This window comes from Poromitra crassiceps (genome assembly GCF_964638095.1).
Source record: "Poromitra crassiceps genome assembly, chromosome: 6".
NCBI classification, from domain to species: Eukaryota; Metazoa; Chordata; class Actinopteri; order Beryciformes; family Melamphaidae; genus Poromitra; species Poromitra crassiceps.
In genome coordinates, this window is record NC_139627.1 from 55,199,816 (window position 1) to 55,221,413 (window position 21,598).

General features: G+C 44.8%; 1 protein-coding gene across 1 annotated transcript in view; it reads right to left on the reverse strand.

The window, feature by feature from the left end:
* The window catches only part of cnot11 (CCR4-NOT transcription complex, subunit 11), a 31,148-nt gene extending 13,466 nt beyond the window's left edge, over positions 1–17,682 (reverse strand). The window contains exons 1-4 of the mRNA XM_083638372.1: positions 17,276–17,682; positions 13,819–14,122; positions 10,171–10,335; positions 3,265–3,417 (exon numbers count right to left, since the gene is read on the reverse strand). Of these exons, the coding sequence (XP_083494498.1) occupies positions 3,265–3,417; positions 10,171–10,335; positions 13,819–14,122; positions 17,276–17,293 (640 nt within the window). The 5' untranslated portion in view covers positions 17,294–17,682. The remainder of the gene's footprint in view (positions 1–3,264; positions 3,418–10,170; positions 10,336–13,818; positions 14,123–17,275) is intronic.
* Between the last annotated feature and the right edge of the window lie 3,916 nt (positions 17,683–21,598).

The following is a 21,598-nucleotide window of genomic DNA, read 5'->3' on the forward strand; positions in this document are numbered from 1 at the left end:
GACCTGAGGAGGGAACACACACTGAGAGTGACCTGAGGAGGAGGGAACACACACTGAGAGTGACCTGAGGAGGAGGGAACACACACTGAGAGTGACCTGAGGAGGAGGGAACACACACTGAGAGTGACCTGAGGAGGAGGGAACACACACTGAGAGTGACCTGAGGAGGAGGGAACACATGCTGAGAGTGACCTGAGGAGGAGGGAACACACACTGAGAGTGACCTGAGGAGGAGGGAACACACGCTGAGAGTGACCTGAGGAGGAGGGAACACACACTGAGAGTGACCTGAGGAGGAGGGAACACACACTGAGAGTGACCTGAGGAGGGAACACACACTGAGAGTGACCTGAGGAGGAGGGAACACACACTGAGAGTGACCTGAGGAGGAGGGAACACACGCTGAGAGTGACCTGAGGAGGAGGGAACACACACTGAGAGTGACCTGAGGAGGAGGGAACACACACTGAGAGTGACCTGAGGAGGGAACACACACTGAGAGTGACCTGAGGAGGAGGGAACACACAATGAGAGTGACCTGAGGAGGGAACACACACTGAGAGTGACCTGAGGAGGAGGGAACACACACTGAGAGTGACCTGAGGAGGAGGGAACACACACTGAGAGTGACCTGAGGAGGAGGGAACACACACTGAGAGTGACCTGAGGAGGAGGGAACACACGCTGAGAGTGACCTGAGGAGGGAACACACGCTGAGAGTGACCTGAGGAGGGAACACACACTGAGAGTGACCTGAGGAGGAGGGAACACACACTGAGAGTGACCTGAGGAGGAGGGAACACACACTGAGAGTGACCTGAGGAGGGGACACACACTGAGAGTGACCTGAGGAGGGAACACACGCTGAGAGTGACCTGAGGAGGGAACACACACTGAGAGTGACCTGAGGAGGAGGGAACACACACTGAGAGTGACCTGAGGAGGAGGGAACACACGCTGAGAGTGACCTGAGGAGGAGGGAACACACACTGAGAGTGACCTGAGGAGGGAACACACGCTGAGAGTGACCTGAGGAGGGAACACACACTGAGAGTGACCTGAGGAGGAGGGAACACACGCTGAGAGTGACCTGAGGAGGAGGGAACACACACTGAGAGTGACCTGAGGAGGAGGAGGGCCCAACACACGCGGAGAGTGACCTGAGGAGGAGGGAACACACGCTGAGAGTGACCTGAGGAGGAGGGAACACACACTGAGAGTGACCTGAGGAGGGGACACACACTGAGAGTGACCTGAGGAGGGAACACACGCTGAGAGTGACCTGAGGAGGGAACACACACTGAGAGTGACCTGAGGAGGAGGGAACACACACTGAGAGTGACCTGAGGAGGAGGGAACACACGCTGAGAGTGACCTGAGGAGGAGGGAACACACACTGAGAGTGACCTGAGGAGGGAACACACGCTGAGAGTGACCTGAGGAGGGAACACACACTGAGAGTGACCTGAGGAGGAGGGAACACACGCTGAGAGTGACCTGAGGAGGAGGGAACACACACTGAGAGTGACCTGAGGAGGAGGAGGGCCCAACACACGCGGAGAGTGCGCTCATGTATTAAGATAGTAGCTGGCGTTATAACCCCATTGATACCTGATGCAGCATTTGTGTGTGTATCCCTTTAAGACCTTAGGTCTTAAAGGGATACACACACAAATGAGGGATATACACGCAAATGCTGCATCAGGTATCAATGGGATAAAGATAGTAGCTGGCATTATAAGGTGTCCTCATACTTCATGAGAGAACAACAGTCATCATCGTGTGTCAACACTGAAGGATAATCACTGGACAGTGGCACAGGAAACTGGCACATGGCCTAAACCAACATTTACCTGTGGTACTGTTAACCTCTCCATTTTCTTTGCCGATGTGGAGTGACTTTAATGATGTGGAGTGACTTTAATGTAAGATGTGGAGTGACTTTAATGTGGAGTGACTTTAATGGGCACTTTTGAAAGATGCTACACAAATAAAAACCATTATCATTTAGAAACTGATACAGACGGAGGAAAGCCAGGACCAACACTACACCCACAAGACACTGTAACCTTCTCTGTCTGATGGTGATTTCACACTGTAACCTTCTCTGTCTGATGGTGATTTCACACTGTAACCTTCTCTGTCTGATGGTGATTTCACACTGTAACCTTCTCTGTCTGATGGTGATTTCACACTGTAACCTTCTCTGTCTGATGGTGATTTCACACTGTAACCTTCTCTGTCTGATGGTGATTTCACACTGTAACCTTCTCAGTCTGATGGTGATTTCACACTGTAACCTTCTCTGTCTGATGGTGATTTCACACTGTAACCTTCTCTGTCTGATGGTGATTTCACACTGTAACCTTCTCTGTCTGATGGTGATTTCACACTGTAACCTTCTCTGTCTGATGGTGATTTCACACTGTAACCTTCTCTGTCTGATGGTGATTTCACACTGTAACCTTCTCTGTCTGATGGTGATTTCACACTGTAACCTTCTCTGTCTGATGGTGATTTCACACTGTAACCTTCTCTGTCTGATGGTGATTTCACACTGTAACCTTCTCTGTCTGATGGTGATTTCACACTGTAACCTTCTCTGTCTGATGGTGATTTCACACTGTAACCTTCTCTGTCTGATGGTGATTTCACACTGTAACCTTCTCTGTCTGATGGTGATTTCACACTGTAACCTTCTCTGTCTGATGGTGATTTCACACTGTAACCTTCTCTGTCTGATGGTGATTTCACACTGTAACCTTCTCTGTCTGATGGTGATTTCACACTGTAACCTTCTCTACCTTCTGAAGACAAAAGACACAGGGATGCAAAGTCATGGAGAGTGAAAAAGGTGACGGATACCAGGGAAGACATAAACCCACTCAGAAATCCTCATGTTTTTGCATGAAAAAGGTGACTCTCACCTAAAGTATGCATCCCCCCCGAAGAAAACATTTGATTATCGATTCAATTTATTCTATAAAGTCTATAAAGTGTCAGAAATATGCCAATACCAATACTCATCACAAGTCACCACAGCTCAAAGTAATCCTTCAAACCCCCCCCCCCCCAATTAATCAATTATCAAAATAAGAATAAATTATCTTTGTCGATCCACATATGGACTGATCGACTCATCGTTTCAGCGCCGTCACCATCCAACCAATGAAATCCTTTCCCTCGTCTGTTCTTGTGCCTTAGATAATAGCCGACACTCCTACCTGAGAAGGTTAGTTCAGAGTTGGTCAATACACCACTTACTCTCTAGTGGTGGGCGGGGCCCTGTGACGAGAGACTCTGTGATCTGATTGGCCACCGAGCTGTCAAATCCCGAGTTGGACGAATCAGGATCCGGGTCGTTCAGGATGCTGGGGAAACTGGCCTTGCTCTGTGTGGGAAGCTCAGACTGACGCCCTGCACCGCAAACACAGAAAAGACAAAAAGGAGAGTGTAATGTTAGTAAATAAAGTTTGTTATTATTACAAAATGATGGTATGAGAAATATAAAGTAGGTGAGAGAAGGGGCTGTGTGTACTACTAACCTATACTGTTGCTAAATTCCATTTAAACTGGGAGCTTGGGATTTCACGGTTGAGTGACGTCACACCCGAGTTGTCGGCGTTCCATTTAAACAATTGGGGAAACCAGCCAGGGTTAGCTCTAGCCAGGCTAGCCATTGTTAGCGATAACAGTTGATAACAATGCATTCACGCATACAAACACTGCCGCAACATGTCCACACGGATAGTAGTTAGACAGCACTGTGTGTACAAGTGACTGATTTAATGAGACACAACAAAGACAGAGGTGCTAATAAACAGTATTTACTATGATTGCAACTAATCCAAAAAGGTTCATAGTGTCTATACTTTACTTAGATCGTTAGGTTTTCTTCTATATCAGACACAGGTTTTTGTTCCTACCTGACATGTTTCGACGGCAATACTTCCGTCTTCCTATGTCAGGTAGGAACAAAAACCTGTGTCTGATATAGAAGAAAACCTAATGATCTATGATTGCAACTGTTGAAGCTGGGAGCAGCCATCTTGGATTTTTGAGGTTGGGGCTGGTGAGGCTCCCGAGTTCGGCAGAGAAAATCTCAGGACAGGTGACGTCACACAGGTGGAGTTCATGACCTTTGAACCGTGAAATCCCTAGCTCCCATTTTAAATGGAATGCAGCATGTATATGGAGACTCAAGACTCAAAACACTCAACTTCCCAGATGATCAACTTCATTCACTAAGGCCATGTTCAGACTAGGAGGCCAAATCTGATTTGTGAACTTTAGTGACCTATTAATGATTCTATCGAGATTGGTTTTATGAGTCTGGATGCTCCAAGTCTGATTTGTGTCACTTGTCCCAAACCACATATGGAGGTAGTTTCCAATCTGCTTTCGACTGATGTGACTTCAGTGTGGACGCGCTGATCACCCAAATCAGATTTAACAGCATCTTTTGCAGGGGGGCGGGGACTTGAAGAGCACAGAGCAGACATGCTAACACTGCCAGAAACATTGTATGTTGGCTCATTGGCTCATTGTATCTGGACACACAGATCCGACTTGAACACTTGCCCAAATCAGATTCGTAGCAGTGTGGGACACACTCCCAAATCAGATTTGGGAAACCAATCAAGATAATTATTATGATGATTAACGACTTTAGCAGCAAATCGGATTTGCCTGTAGTGTGAACATGGCCTAGAGGCAGGTTGACAGTGGCTGGAATCAGACTAGTTTTTTGTTTAGTATTCAGTGATATATTCCCATAGAAATCTGTGAGCCAGTGACCAGCACGCTGATGTATTTTGGAATCCTGCTCAACACACATCTGTATGCTAGGAGCAGGGAATCCGCTAGGCATTTTTCCAGACGGCTGCGGTAACGTTCCAGAATTCCGGCCATATCGAATATTTACCGGCCACTATTAAAAAAAGGATGTTATGAAATAATTGTTTCCTAAATAAACATTTTGAATCCATTTATTTCTCTACAGTCTATTCTTTATAGCCTCTATAGTCGATTATCTTTATTCCAGTGTTGTCATTAAGAGGCCGATTTTGCAGCAAGAATATTTAATTGGTCAGCATTCAACAGGCACGTCGTTCTCGGTAAGGACGCTTTCGTTATTGAAACAGACAACATGCATACTCCTACTGTAGCCTATCTATCTGCATTTGCAGACACTCATGAACCCATATCTTCTGGACATTGCCTTGATAAAAAAAACACCGTAGCTAAAAGTATGACAGTGTCAGTGCAGACAGCGCACAACTTGAATCTCCAGCAATAGGCTACGCACCTTAATCTCTCCCACTCCACACCTGGCACCTGCGTCAGCTCTCCTGCACTCGTTCTAGGCTCCCATTTGGCTTTATTTGTGGTAAGCATTTTGATTCATCTCCTCATCATACGAGCGTCGGGCAACAAGCGCAAGCCATTGATTGATTGATTGATTCACCCGACGTAGGTAAAAAGGCTTTTTACCTCCGCTAAATTGACAGCCTATAGGCCTACGTCGGGTCTCTTTCGCTTTTGACAGCGGCAGGCACGCTTCTGTTTCTTCATGAGGAAGAATAGCAGGTGCTTGACGCTTTCCTGCCCTCTTGCTGGCCTCGGCTGAAGTAGGCTACTTGTCGTTGCACGATCTAGATTAAAAAAGGGACTTGCCTGGCAAGGGATGTCTGTTTTGACATTTGGGTTTCCTCCTGTGTCAAGTCACGGCGGGTCCAGCGCTGGCCGGCCGGACTGATCCTTTTTTTTTTGAACGGCGCACTACAGCAAACAAAACGTCTGCTATATTTTTATTTTTCACCTAACACTCAACATAACAGCGGGGGCGGAAAAATATGATGTAAGTCTCTATTTAAGTCGTAGCTTATTGGCAACATCACGTAGGCTATAGGTCACACAATATTAGGCTATTTTATATAAGGAATTTATTTATCTGGCATATTTTCAACCGGCCACTTGAGCCGGTGACCTTTTAATTTGCCGGCCAAATACCGGCTAAAAGCCTGTATTTTTGGCTAAAAGCCGGTATTTGTTTGCCGGCTAACGGAATCCCTGACTCTGAGTTTGAAGAAAGTTCAAAAACAGACATGTTTCTGCTGTTAAGGCAGATGAGTTAAAGACGAGCTGAAAAATGACATCTCGGGGTCTGTGATTAGGTATCGAAGTAGGGATGCACGATGTATCGGCAATCATATCGGTATCGGCAGATGTTAGTAATTTTTTTACATATCGGCATCGGTCCGATGTTTCAATGTTAATATCGGTTATGGGTATCAGCCAACATGTTCACATTGAGAGGAAACATTGTGATAAATCTATGATTTATGGGCTTTTCCAAATGTTTTGGAAAAAAATAAATGCATGACTTTTTCAAATTCACAGTGTTTACCGTAAATTCCGGACTATAAGCCGCGGCTTTTTCCCCGTTTTTTGGCCCTGCGGCTTATATAACGGTGCGGCTTATCTATGGATTTAAAAAAAAAAAAAAAAAAAATCTTTTTTAGCACTCTTTCTAACTATAAATCCACTTCTGTTTTAATTTCCTCTCTTGCCCTCTTTTCACCACACCACGGACACTGTGTGCACTGTAAAAAAAAACACAGGTGGTGTTGTGTTATGTTGTTTTGTTGAAATGTTAATAAATGGGAGCTTCCTCAAACAGCCATCTCTTTCCCGACAATCCCCTCTGTGCATGAACCCTTACATATGGTAATTAAACATTAAAACACAATTAAAAAAAAAAAAAAAAAAAAAAAAAAAATTAAAACACCTGCGGCTTATAGTCCGGTGCGGCTTATGTAACAAACAGGCAATTTTGCTGCTGCGGCTTATACTCCGGTACGGCTTATAGTGCGGAATTTACGGTATATGTGTTTTTCAGTACGGACAAAATGTTATTATCATAGAAATGTGTTTTTATACAGATCATATGGACATCGGTAAATATCGGTTAAACCAGCAATGTTAATATCGGTTATCGGTATCGGCCAAAATGTTCACATCGGTGCATCCCTATATCCAAGTGAAAACAAACATTGCTTTGAATGGAATAGGGTCGAGAGGCGGGACATAGCGTGTGGCTGATTTGAATTGTCGCTGTCCAATCCTGGCGCTTGTATGGCGTGTTCTGCTCCTACGCGAGTGGGATGCCCATAGAACCGGGCAGCTGGCTGCCTCCGTGCGACTGCGCACTACCGCTTCCAAGCTGAGGCAAAAGTGCTGCCTGCCGTCTTGGAGCGTCGAGTAGAGCCGGAAAATACGATATTCCTGGAATGCGAGTTAAAGAGCCAGTTAACATGTCCTTTGCATTCTCCATTAAATGAAGACATTACCGTTAGTTTTCTCTAGCAGTATTCACCACGCCCACTTTTTCTCTCTTCCGCGTACACGCAATTGTATTTGTTCTTCCGGTTCAGCGCTAGTTGGCGGCCAATTTCAAAACAAAAACGTCACTATGAATGAAGTTTGGCAACACAACATTCAGAAGCTACACACTACCAACTTCAGTTACATGTTCATAGCGTTACTGCTGCGAGCAGCCGATGGCTGTTACCCGGTCGGCATTTAACGCTCGCTACAAAAGCACGTCGACAGTGTTTTCTCACTGCCAGTAGTAGGTTGACAGATACTAGCTAGTCCGACTGGTCACACAGCCAGCGCTCTCAGTCCTCGCTGCTCGTCAAATATTTCCAAATAGGCGTTATTCTGATAAACTGTCACATATTTGGAATGTCACGTTCTCACCCGAGAAAATATTAAAACTTTGAAAAGGTTTGTGTTTTTGCTTGAAAACAGCTTTTTTGGCAAGTCTAAAAATGACTACGGCAGGCGTCATCTACTTCCGTGTCTAAAACGGAAAGACGATTACAAAATGATGTCATGCAGAAGCGTCCTTATACGGGCAAAGAATAAGGTGAATAGGCTAGAAACGTCTGCCCATGTAGGCACTAGGCAGCCATCTTGCCTGCTCAGAATTCTCCCGTCGCAATGATGATTGATTGACAGCCGTCATGTTGTGATATGACTGGTTGAAATGGGATAGAAATTTGATGGTACTGAATGATATCAGCAGCAAACTGTAGATGAAAGCTATGAAGGAACTCTTGAAAAATGAACTTTTGATGTGAAAAAACAAAAAAACAAACAGGGACGTGATCTCAAATAGAAAAAGTCATTTTCATTTCGGCTCGACTTGAAAGTGTTTTGATCAAACACTGGGCCACTGGAAGGAAACACGTGGCGCTTTTGAAAATAAAGGAATAGTTCACTCAAAATGTTCGAGTGAACTAGAATTGTCATTTTTGAATGGAAAAAAATAAGCACTCTGTCATGATCTATTCCCCCTCATGCCAGTTGAAACACAGGTGGAATTCCAAGTTACAAGTGATATTTGCATAAATAATGGTGTAAACTTCGTCCTTTCCCACTCAAGTCACTGTGTGATCGTTTGGACTGCTTCATGAGCTGTATGGAGGAACTTTATGGTCTTTTTTACTAACAACTTCACCTGGGTTTCAACTCGCATGAGGGGATAATGACAGAATTGTCATTTTAGGGTGAACTATTCCTTTAAACAAAATAACAACCCTCATATTTGCAGCTTGGAAGCACATGTTTGGGGTGTTACAGAGTTCAGCAGAAGCAGGACATACAATATAGGAGAATAATAGCTCTGGTCATGTATAAATAGCTCTGGTAGTGTATAAATAGCTCTGTGTATAAATAGCTCTGCTCATGTATAAATATAGCTCTGGTCGTGTATAAATAGCTCTGGTCGTGTATAAATAGCTCTGGTAGTGTATAAATAGCTCTGGTCATGTATAAATAGCTCTGGTAGGGTATAAATAGCTCTGGTCGTGTATAAATAGCTCTGGTAGTGTATAAATAGCTCTGGTCATTTATAAATAGTTCTGGTAGTGTATAAATAGCTCTGGTCGTGTATAAATAGCTCTGGTAGTGTATAAATAGCTCTGGTCATGTATAAATAGCTCTGGTCGTGTATAAATAGCTCTGCTCACGTATAAATAGCTCTGGTCATGTATAAATAGCTCTGGTCGTGTATAAATAGCTCTGGTCACGTATAAATAGCTCTGGTAGTGTATAAATAGCTCTGTGTATAAATAGCTCTGCTCATGTATAAATATAGCTCTGGTCGTGTATAAATAGCTCTGGTCGTGTATAAATAGCTCTGGTAGTGTATAAATAGCTCTGGTCATGTATAAATAGCTCTGGTAGGGTATAAATAGCTCTGGTCGTGTATAAATAGCTCTGGTAGTGTATAAATAGCTCTGGTCATTTATAAATAGTTCTGGTAGTGTATAAATAGCTCTGGTCGTGTATAAATAGCTCTGGTAGTGTATAAATAGCTCTGGTCATGTATAAATAGCTCTGGTCGTGTATAAATAGCTCTGCTCACGTATAAATAGCTCTGGTCATGTATAAATAGCTCTGGTCGTGTATAAATAGCTCTGGTCACGTATAAATAGCTCTGGTCATGTATAAATAGCTCTGGTAGGGTATAAATAGCTCTGGTCATGTATAAATAGCTCTGGTCATGTATAAATAGCTCTGGTCATGTATAAATAGCTCTGGTCGTGTATAAATAGCTCTGCTCACGTATAAATAGCTCTGGTCATGTATAAATAGCTCTGGTCGTGTATAAATAGCTCTGGTCACGTATAAATAGCTCTGGTCATGTATAAATAGCTCTGGTAGGGTATAAATAGCTCTGGTCATGTATAAATAGCTCTGGTAGGGTATAAATAGCTCTGGTCATGTATAAATAGCTCTGGTCATGTATAAATAGCTCTGGTCATGTATAAATAGCTCTGGTAGTGTATAAATCGCTCTGGTCATTTATAAATAGTTCTGGTAGTGTATAAATAGCTCTGGTCATGTATAAATAGCTCTGGTCGTGTATAAATAGCTCTGGTCGTGTATAAATAGCTCTGGCCGTGTATAAATAGCTCTGGTCATGTATAAATAGCTCTGGTAGGGTATAAATAGCTCTGGTCATGTATAAATAGCTCTGGTCATGTATAAATAGCTCTGGTCATGTATAAATAGCTCTGGTTGTGTATAAATAGCTCTGCTCACGTATAAATAGCTCTGGTCATGTATAAATAGCTCTGGTCGTGTGTAGCTAGCTACCTGCCAAGGAGAGCTGCAGCCCACTGATGTCTATGGACTGGGGCATGTTGCCGACATCCATGCAGGACACCTGTCTGGGCGTCTTCTTGAAGAGGTCTCTGGGTGGAGCCAGCATCAGCTGGGACAGGAAGAACTTCTCTGGCTGGGTGATGGGAGGCAGGAAGCCTGCACAGATCAACCAACCAATCAGTGCACAGATCAACCAACCAATCACACAAAGCACCTTCACTCTGCGTGCAGGAGCGCACTGGCTGCTAAAAAGTATCTGGTGAATTTTGGGATATTTCAGCCGCTGTGGGTAGAAAGGATGATTTGTTACAGGCTAAACTTCCAGCTGTGTTCAAAGTGTCCTCATATTCAGACAGTCAGCATCATGTGAGCATGTCACATGTCAGGATGTGAACAGCTCATTGGACACCGAGGCAGCATCATGTGAGCATGTCACATGTCAGGATGTGAACAGCTCATTGGACACCGAGGCAGGAAACTTTCTGATTATTATTATTATTCTACTCGCTGATTTTTGGATTAGAAAAGACCCTGAATAATTGTCTGCCACATCGACAAAGAGCAGACTTCAACTTTACAACCAAAATTCACCAGCATTTAACCTACCTCTGTTTTTTGTTCTTGCTGATGTAGAGTATCTGAAATAGGGATGCACACACTGATATGAAAATTTTGGCCAATAGCAATATAACATCGCCATTATGGCCGATATTTACCGATGCTGATATGATCTGTATAAAAGCAAGTTTCTATGGGAAAAAATTGATTTTGAAACTAGCAAAGATAGCGCTTGCGCTGGGTATAAGATAGGGCCCACAGTCTTTCTTTATTTCCAAAACATCTTGTTTGAAAAAGCCCATAAATCATAGATTTACCACGTTGTTTCCTCCTAATATGACAATTTTGACCAACACGACCGCCGATATTAACATCGCTGTTAATTTGCTCATTGGACCGATACTGATATAGACAGTATATATCCACAAATGTATGACATCGTCATGATCCTCAAATGTCTTCTTTGTCCTGACCAACAGTCCACAACCCAAAAGGTAATCAGTTCAGTTTACTGTCACAGAAACCAGAAAATATTCACAGTTAGAAGCTGGAATGAGAGAACTTTTTTTCCATAAGGCTAAAAAACTTAAATGCTCTCTATTTTTTATAACCGATTAATCGTTTAGACTCTAAATGATTAATAGGTTATAAAAAATAGTTGCGGATTAATTTTCTATCGATCGACAAATTGATGAATCAGCGGTTACTGTTAGTGAATTGGGAATTTGCATGGCTTAATATGTGGGTCAAATGATGATTTTCATACATGAAACTCCCATCTGACTTTTGTGTTTTTGACCAAAGCAGCAATGTTGGCTTCTGCGGCGTTCAGATTTGGTAATGTTGATTGAATTTGAGCCTCAGTGGTGTTCTCTCTCTTTACTTCCTGTCTTACACGCTTCCTCTCACACGCTTCCTGTCTCACACGTTTCCTGTCTCACACGCTTCCTGTCTCACACGCTTCCTCTCTCACACGCTTCCTCTCTCACACGCTTCCTGTCTCACACGCTTCCTGTCTCACACGCTTCCTGTCTCACACGCTTCCTGTCTCACACTGTCTCACACGCTTCCTGTCTCACACGCTTCCTGTCTCACACGCTTCCTGTCTCACACGCTTCCTGTTTCACACACTTCCTGTCTCACACGCTTCCTGTCTCACACGCTTCCTGTCTCACACGCTTCCTGTCTCACACTGTCTCACACGCTTCCTGTCTCACACGCTTCCTGTCTCACACACTTCCTGTTTCACACACTTCCTGTCTCACACGCTTCCTGTTTCACACACTTCCTGTCTCACACGCTTCCTGTCTCACACGCTTCCTGTCTCACACGCTTCCTGTCTCACACGCTTCCTGTCTCACACGCTTCCTGTCTCACACGCTTCCTGTCTCACACACTTCCTGTTTCACACGCTTCCTGTCTCACACGCTTCCTGTCTCACACGCTTCCTGTCTCACACGCTTCCTGTCTCACACGCTTCCTGTCTCACACGCTTCCTGTCTCACACGCTTCCTCTCTCACACGCTTCCTGTCTCACACGCTTCCTCTCTCACACGCTTCCTGTCTCACACGCTTCCTGTCTCACACGCTTCCTGTCTCACACGCTTCCTGTCTCACACGCTTCCTGTCTCACACGCTTCCTGTTTCACACGCTTCCTGTCTTACACGCTTCCTGTCTCACACGCTTCCTCTCTCACACGCTTCCTGTCTCACACGCTTCCTGTCTCACACGCTTCCTGTTTCACACGCTTCCTGTCTCACACGCTTCCTGTCTCACACGCTTCCTCTCTCACACGCTTCCTGTCTCACACGCTTCCTCTCTCACACGCTTCCTGTCTGTCTCACACGCTTCCTGTCTCACACGCTTCCTGTCTCACACGCTTCCTCTTTCACACGCTTCCTGTCTCACACGCTTCCTCTCTCACACGCTTCCTGTCTCACACGCTTCCTCTCTCACACGCTTCCTGTCTCACGCTTCCTGTCTCACACGCTTCCTGTCTCACACGCTTCCTGTCTCACACGCTTCCTGTCTCACACGCTTCCTGTCTCACACGCTTCCTGTCTCACACGCTTCCTCTTTCACACGCTTCCTCTTTCACACGCTTCCTGTCTCACACGCTTCCTCTTTCACACGCTTCCTGTCTTACACGCTTCCTCTCACACGCTTCCTGTCTCACACGCTTCCTGTCTCACACGCTTCCTGTCTCACACGCTTCCTCTTTCACACGCTTCCTGTCTCACACGCTTCCTGTCTCACACGCTTCCTGTCTCACACGCTTCCTGTCTCACACGCTTCCTCACTCACACGCTTCCTGTCTCACACGCTTCCTCTCTCACACGCTTCCTGTCTCACACGCTTCCTGTCTCACACGCTTCCTGTCTCACACGCTTCCTGTCTCACACGCTTCCTGTCTCACACGCTTCCTGTCTCACACGCTTCCTCTTTCACACGCTTCCTGTCTCACACGCTTCCTCTTTCACACGCTTCCTGTCTTACACGCTTCCTCTCACACGCTTCCTGTCTCACACGCTTCCTGTCTCACACGCTTCCTCTTTCACACGCTTCCTGTCTCACACACTTCCTGTCTCACACGCTTCCTCTTTCACACGCTTCCTGTCTCACACGCTTCCTGTCTTACACGCTTCCTCTCACACGCTTCCTGTTTCACACGCTTCCTGTCTCACACGCTTCCTGTCTCACACGCTTCCTCTCACACGCTTCCTGTTTCACACGCTTCCTGTCTCACACGCTTCCTCTCTCACACGCTTCCTGTCTCACACGCTTCCTGTCTCACACGCTTCCTGTCTCACACGCTTCCTCTCACACGCTTCCTGTTTCACACGCTTCCTGTCTCACACGCTTCCTGTCTCACACGCTTCCTGTCTCACACGCTTCCTCTCACACGCTTCCTCTTTCACACGCTTCCTGTCTCACACGCTTCCTGTCTCACACGCTTCCTCTTTCACACACTTCCTGTCTTACACGCTTCCTCTCACACGCTTCCTGTCTCACACGCTTCCTGTCTCACACGCTTCCTCTTTCACACGCTTCCTCTCTCACACGCTTCCTGTCCGACCCACCAGACAGGCCCTTCTCCTGCTCGTCCCCCGGGGCCGGTGAGGGGTTGAGCAGGTGGGCGAACACGGCGGCGAAGGGGTTCTGTGCCAGCGGCTCCGTGCGGTACATCTCCCACAGCAGGTAGAGTGCAGTGAGGCGCTGCGGGGAGCTGGGCAGCAGGTCAGGCTGCTGCAGCAGCATCACCAGCACTGAGCCCACACGGAAGTGCTCCGCCTTCCCAAAGAAATGATGGAAGGCTGCGGAGAGGCTCTCAAACGTGTTGGTGCACGCCTCCTCTGAGATGATGCTCAGGAGGTTGGCCAGCTCCTATACAGATGGAGAGAAAAACACAACTTTACAATCCTAATGAGAGTCAGCGTTACGTTTACATTAGTCTCTCGAAAATATATCTTTATTTGCACAAAGTCAAATCAAAAAATGAAAGAAAATGAGTGGTCAAAATTTCTGCAGGTAGAAAAAGGAAACCTTACATTAACAACACACTAAATCAGGGGTTTTCAAAGTGGGAGGCGGGCCTCCAAACAGTTTCAGGGGAGGCTCAGTGAATGAAAGTGAAAACATCACGTTTAGTTATGAATCAAAATGGCCTAACGGAACGACCACTTTTACCCAAACCCGACCACCTTTGTTTGCGGACCGAGTGATGTACTTCCTCCTTCTTTGCGAGCTATTCAAGAGGTTAATTGTCAGGTGTCGCAAGTCGCTTTTATTTGCAGATATCTGACAGTCTATGTGTAAAGTTTCATATTAAAATGTGCATGATAAAAGATCCAAATACCTTATGAAAGTGCCTTTGATTAGAGAAAGTAGCAATGAGCCGCTTGGGCGACGGTACCACAGAAGAAGAGTATACCATGAAGAAGAAAGGCCCTGCAAAACTAGCGCAGGCTAAACGTTCAGAGAGGACTGGTCGTATTTAGCTCACAGCTCTTTCACCAGCAATAACGTCACTTTCCAGACATTGGTAAGGAAACGGCTATAGTGAATGATTAAAACAAGATGTCTCTAGAAAGATAAGAAGTTTGACTTGTGGTTTCAGCTAGTGTCCTCTAGAGAGAGAGTGTCGTCACTCAGCGGAGGACCAAAATGCGAGACTCATTAGCCAATGAACAGCCAGGAATGGGTCTCGCGCTACTTTTGCATGCTAAAATAAAGCTGATAATGTACAATTTAATTCAAGGGATGAAAAACCCTTTCAGAGTACAACACAAACTGTCTATTTTGCTGCAACTCGACAGCGCTGCTTAATCCAGGACCTTACTTCCTGGAACTCTTGAGAGTAAAAAAAACTGGTCCATTGGAGTGAATGGAGATGTCAGGACTAGGGGTGGGACAAAATATCGATACTCACGGTATCGCGATATTTCCACTTGCGATACGTTATCGATACACTGGCACCAAGTATCGATATGTTTATTAAAAAAAAAAAAAAAAATTTTTTTTTTTTTTTTAATAAACAGGCTAAAATATTATGCTGTGTGTGGTAGTTGAAACATAGTTTCAAGTTGACGTTTATTTATGTTTGTAGTTGAAACAAAAACATAAATACTGTAGGCTACATGAATGGAAATGTTTGATCATTAATATCTTTTAGAAATTATATAGGTAGGTAGGTTATATAGGTTTTCTTGTTTTAATAATAATAATAAAAAGACTTAATGTGTAACTTTTCCTCCGTGGTATCGAAAATGGTATGAGTGAGTGAGTGAACTCTGAGAGAGTTCATGTCAATTCTGCTAATAAATACATAATACCTGCTTCTTGCCTTTTAGGGGTATTTTTTTCTCTTCAGTTACACAGGTATCGTGATGTATCGTCTTCCAATATATCGATTATCGCAGTATCGCTGTATCGTGATAATATCGTTATCGGGGGCCAAGTATCGTGACGATATCGTATCGTGAGCTACTCAGCGATTCCCACCCCTAGTCAGGACTCTTCTATCTACATGGCTCTGGTTTCAGCCATTAAACCGAGTGGAAACAGCACGTGATCATTTGTAGCAGCAGTTGAAACAGAGTTTTATAGAATATTGGCTAAAAAGTGGTTGGATATGGCGCCGGTGACGTTAAATGTAGGGATGTCAACGGTTAACCGTTAATCAATTAACCGTCGCTAACGTCGTTGTTCGGTTATTGCTGTCGGTCTATCAGTTAATATTTAAAAAAAAAAAATTTTTTTTTTTTTTTTTTGGTCTATTTACTCAATGAGCTCATGCCCAAACAAGGCGTGTCTATTTAGATGCTGAAATGTTAATGCTTTTTGTGTTACAAATTCTAACACAAAAATAATTTGTGTTGAAATGTTGATGCTTTTTGTTAATGCTTGTTAATGCTTTTTGTGTTAGAAATTCTAACACAAAAAGCATTAACATTTCAGCATCTAAATAGACACGCCTTGTTTGGGCATGAGTTCATTGAGTAAATAGACAAAAAAAAAAAAAAAAAAATTTTTTTTTTATATTAAAAAATTATGAATTAACCGATAGGTTAATCGATTATTAGCGTCGGTTAATCGAAAGTGAAATTAACCGAAAATTGACATCCCTAGTTAAATGTGTGTGATTTGGTTAAAGAGACACAAATAAATACCTTATAAATACCTTCAGACAGACCTCTATGTATTTGGTGTAGTCTGAAGTATGTCAAACAGCATTATGTACCTTATAAATACCTTCAGACAGACCTTCTCTATGTATTTGGTGTAGTCTGAAGTATGTCAAACAGCATTATGTACCTTATAAATACCTTCAGACAGACCTTCTCTATGTATTTGGTGTAGTCTGAAGTATGTCAAACAGCATTATGTACCTTATAAATACCTTCAGACAGACCTTCTCTATGTATTTGGTGTAGTCTGAAGTATGTCAAACAGCATTATGTACCTTATAAATACCTTCAGACAGACCTTCTCTATGTATTTGGTGTAGTCTGAAGTATGTCAAACAGCATTATGCACCTTATAAATACCTTCAGACAGACAGACCTCTATGTATTTGGTGTAGTCTGAAGTATGTCAAACAGCATTATGCACCTTATAAATACCTTCAGACAGACCTTCTCTATGTATTTGGTGTAGTCTGAAGTATGTCAAACAGCATTATGTACCTTATAAATACCTTCAGACAGACCTTCTCTATGTATTTGGTGTAGTCTGAAGTATGTCAAACAGCATTATGATAAATCAGGCAATCTACATAGTAGGCTTTATCTGAGGGGAGGCCCACGGTCTCAGACCTTGAAAACCCCTTGCACTAAATATGTACAACAATCACATCAAAGCATACAATTAAACGCGAAAATAAACAAGATAAAACATAAAAACACGACAAACTAATGCTATAAATGGTGATGATAATAATAATAGTAATAATAAAGGCAAATAGAGCATAAACAGAAAGGTTAACTGATTATCAAATGAAGCGTTATGTGTATTGTGTGTAACATAGCATAACGTTACCTTCGGGGCGAGGGTCATGTTGCCGCTGCCTGTAGTTATTTAGCCGTAAACCTAGTCAGTAAAGCATATAAATACTAATAAGCTATCGTCCATTAATTCATGTTTGTAGGAGAAGGTTGAGTAACGTTAACGCTACAGACTGAAAATCATTCCTCAAAGCCCCACAGTGGGGAGTTCTGTTAGCAACGTTAGCTAGCTAGCGCTAACTGACGCATGCCGGCGGTGAACTCATGGCAACAAGTCAACAGTTTAGTGAGCAAAGTGCAGACGGATCACCACCGCGTCTACATAACAGTCTGCCAAAACCGATCACTATGAACCACGACAAGGATTGACGCGTATTGAAGTGTTATCGCAGCTGCACATCAGCTTCAACTTCATTCACAACACTCATGGAGCGACGGCCATGGACGACGGCTGGTTTGTTCACTTGACTGGACAGAGCAGTGCATTGTGGGACATGTAGTTGTTGTTGGCACTGACGTTTCCTGTCCCTCCTTCTTCCTCTTCTTCTTTTTTAAGATTTATTGGCGGTTGGCAAACAACGAATTTGTGCATTACCGCCACCAACTGGTATTGTAACAGTCACTTTGGTTGCAATTACATGTTGGTGCACTGTGTGGCGCTCCTTGTTATTGTATTGGCTTTACGGCAACAACTTACTTTACGTCTCACTTCTCCTCCAGTCTGCCTCCATGCAAGACGCAAATCAGATTATTCTCTGTGACAACTTGGGGTGTGCGAACTAAACTACTCTGTATTTGAGCATCTACATGTGTGTAGAAACGTAGCGCCGTAGAGACCAGGCTTAAAATATGGTAAAATGATAAACAGTCTGTGTGAAATCCCACAACTGCCGTGGTTTGAGTCTGTCATGTTAGCTGGCTATCCAGGAAGCTAACAGAAGCTACACAACACCCCCAAACTTGTTACAGTATGTAGTGTGGATCAGAATCTAGTAGGCTAGTAGCCTACAGTCTAGTCAGTGTATTTAAAAGTATACTCAAATACGAGGGATCAGCCGAGCAGCATTTTGGTAAACAAACTACCAGGAGGGAAACAGCAATGGGACCCTAGTCTGGGCACCTTCCACCCCGCTTTTTGTCATGGGGGCGTAAACCCCGGACCCAGAATTAACACCGGATGGCAATGCGCCTAACAACGTCTTTGTTGCCGTTAGCTTGACGCGGTGATGTTACCTAAACTAGAGTCTGATCAAAACAAAGCTAGCGTTACATAAAACAAAACGTTTATGCAATATGGCATCTCCGCCACCACCGCCTGACACACCGGTCAAAACGGTGAAAGAGGATTCTGATACTTGGGTCAAATTGTCAAGTTAACGTGAAAGTTGACGAGCTAGAAACGCTGCCATCCGGTCTAGGGCGGGCTCTAGGCGGGAACCAGTAGGGTGACAAAATCAATTGTGGGCGGGAGCCAGGCTCTTTCTCGCCGAGAAGAGCCTGGTGACGCGAGGTTAATGGGACCATAGACATATATAATGGTGCGTTCCTTTATCGCAAAATAACTGGGATGTGGAGGCTAAATGACATCACATCCGTTTTGTTAGCGTTCCATTTGCAGAAAACTTGAGCTGGGAAGTTCACTGTTCATTGGTCAGATCCAGTCGCTAGCCAGGCTAGCCATTGTTAGCCATTGTTAGCAATAAAATTGACAACATGGCATTTCGCGGCAATTTGCGCATACAAACACTGCAGCCTCATGTCCACACAGATAGAAGTTAGGCAGTGCTGTGTGTACAGCTGATTTAATGAGACACAAACAAAACAGAAGTGCTAAACAACATTACTACGATTATACTACTACTGTTGTTGCGCGGCGCAGCCATCTTGGATTTTTGAGGTTGGGGCTGCTGAGACTCCTACGAGTTTGGAATGGGACATACCAGCTCTGATGACGTCACCGCCCAGCTCATGACCTTTGAAGTCGTAAGATTACCAGTCCCCAGTTATAAAGGAATGCACGATAAGGCTAGATGGCTTACCCGCGGTGCCGGTCAATGGAGAGCGACGTCGTCGCATGGTGGCCATCTTGCTACGGCACCACAGCTTTATATATATCTATGGGTTAAAAAAACGCTAACATTTTATTATTATTTTTGGCTCCAAATTACACCAAACTTAAACTGAAGCATCATCATCATGAGATGAATTCACGCACCTAGTTTCATGCAGTTTCATCCATTTTGCTAGGAGCTATGAGCATCTGTTGTTGGGTTAGTATTATCACATCAGATGATCATAACTCCTAGGGAAATGGATGAAACTGCATGAAACTTTGTGCCTGAATCCCTCTCATGGCATAGATGCTTCGGTATAATTTTGGTGTAATTTGGAGCCCATCAAAAATATAGTGTTTTTTGTGTTTTTTGTTTTGTTGTTGCCATATCGCGGGAACGGAATATGCTTGTAATAAACCAAACCGTTTGTAAATCCGTCAAGATTTCAGCAAGTTATGAGTATTTTTGTCTGTGCACCCTCCAACAGCTACCAGAGAACGTACCAGAAAGCCTGCCGTAGCAAGATGGCGGCGCTTCAACGACGCTGGTGACTCCGCCTTAAGCCATCTAGCCTTATATATGTCTATGAATGGGACCCTATGGAGCCAGCCTTGAGTGCTCACTCTAGCCCTGTGCGGTGTACATTTTAAAAACTGCGACAGTTCACACAACTTTAACACGACATGCACAACCGCGTCAACGGAACCCTATGGAGCCCAAGTGGCGCGAGGCTCGTGTGTCTGACTCTAGTCGGCTAACTCTGTTTACATTTTAAAAACTGCGACAGTTCACACAACTTTAACACGAGTCGACATGCATTATACATCAAACTCTTGAGCTAATTCTGCTCTCACAGAATGTCAAAATATAAACGATGTGATGTAGCCTATAGTTTTTGAGATATTAACATCTGTTTGGCACAACTCATACTATTAACTGCCACGGGGTTCCGCATTTCTGGGTGGCAAGTGACGTCATGCTGATTCGTCCTATCCACCTTATTTTTGAATGCCTCACTGTAAAAAATAATTGTGGGTACAAGGTCCGGTTTAACGTGACTTATTGTTGGAGCTTGCCATTTGCTCTACTCTGCTGCAGACCCGAATTATAAAGCGGAAACTGGAGCACGTTATAAAAGTTATAAATATAGTCACGTTATAAACAACTAACCAACGCTGGGGGTATGGAAACAGTGTTACTCGAAATGGTTAAAAGTTAAATCAATTTGGTCATTCAGTGGGGTTTTACTGCCATGTAAAGTAACTATTACGCTAGCCACTAGCTAATAGCCACAGTAGCCGACTACCCACAATGCATTACGTTATCCCAGCACCAAGCTAGCTAGCTAATGTTAGCTGCTGCCGGTTGGTTGGCTAGCTAGCGAATGTTAGCCGTTAGCTAACGTTAACGTTAGCTAGACAAACACAGACATGCACAGCTCCAAAAACAGAGCAATTCGTGATTTAGTTACTGTAGTTTCTGCAGAGTAACGTCCATGTACCTTTATGGATTGCACGGGGTTGGTATTGCAAAGGGATCTGACTATAGTGCAGTACAGTCAGCAGCTATGATAGCACAAGGAAGTCGGGGGGAGGATAGGCTGGTGACGCGAGGTTAGGGGGAGGAAGTCCATATATGGTTCATCCGGTCATGGGGCACACGTCATCACAGGACAACGCTGGCAAACAGAGCCAGCGATTGGCTCTGTTTGCTGTTTGTCCTGCGCAAACAGGACAAACAGTCCTGTTTGTCCTGGACTGTTGTCCTGCGCTGTTTGCGACCGTGTATAAAAGGCAACCGCTGAGCGGGGTGTGGGTGGGGGGAACCAGAGAGGCCGCCTGGAGAGGAGGAGAGAAGAGGAGTGGAGAGCGGGGGACCAGAGAGGCCGCCCGGAGAGGAGGGGAGAGGAGAGGCCGCCCGGAGAGGAGAGGGGGGGAGGAGAGAAGAGGAGAGAGGACAGGAGAGGAGTGGAGAGAGGAGAGCCGCGGGGGGGGGGGGGGGGGGGGGGACCAGAGAGGCCGCCCGGAGAGGAGAGGAGCGGAGAGGGGGAGAGGAGAGGAGAGAAGAGGGGGAGAGAGAAGAGGAGAAGAGAGGGGGAGAGGAGAGGAGAGAGAGAGGAGAGCGCCGCCAGCGGCACCACCCCGCTGGGCACAGACACCCAGGCCAGCCCCAGCCCCACCCCACCCAGGCCAAGTGCCCCCCCGCTGGGCACAGACACCCAGGTCAAGTGCCCCTCTGCTGGGCAGACACCCAGGGCAGCCACTCCCACCACCAGGCTGCCACCACCCGCCCTGCCCCTCACC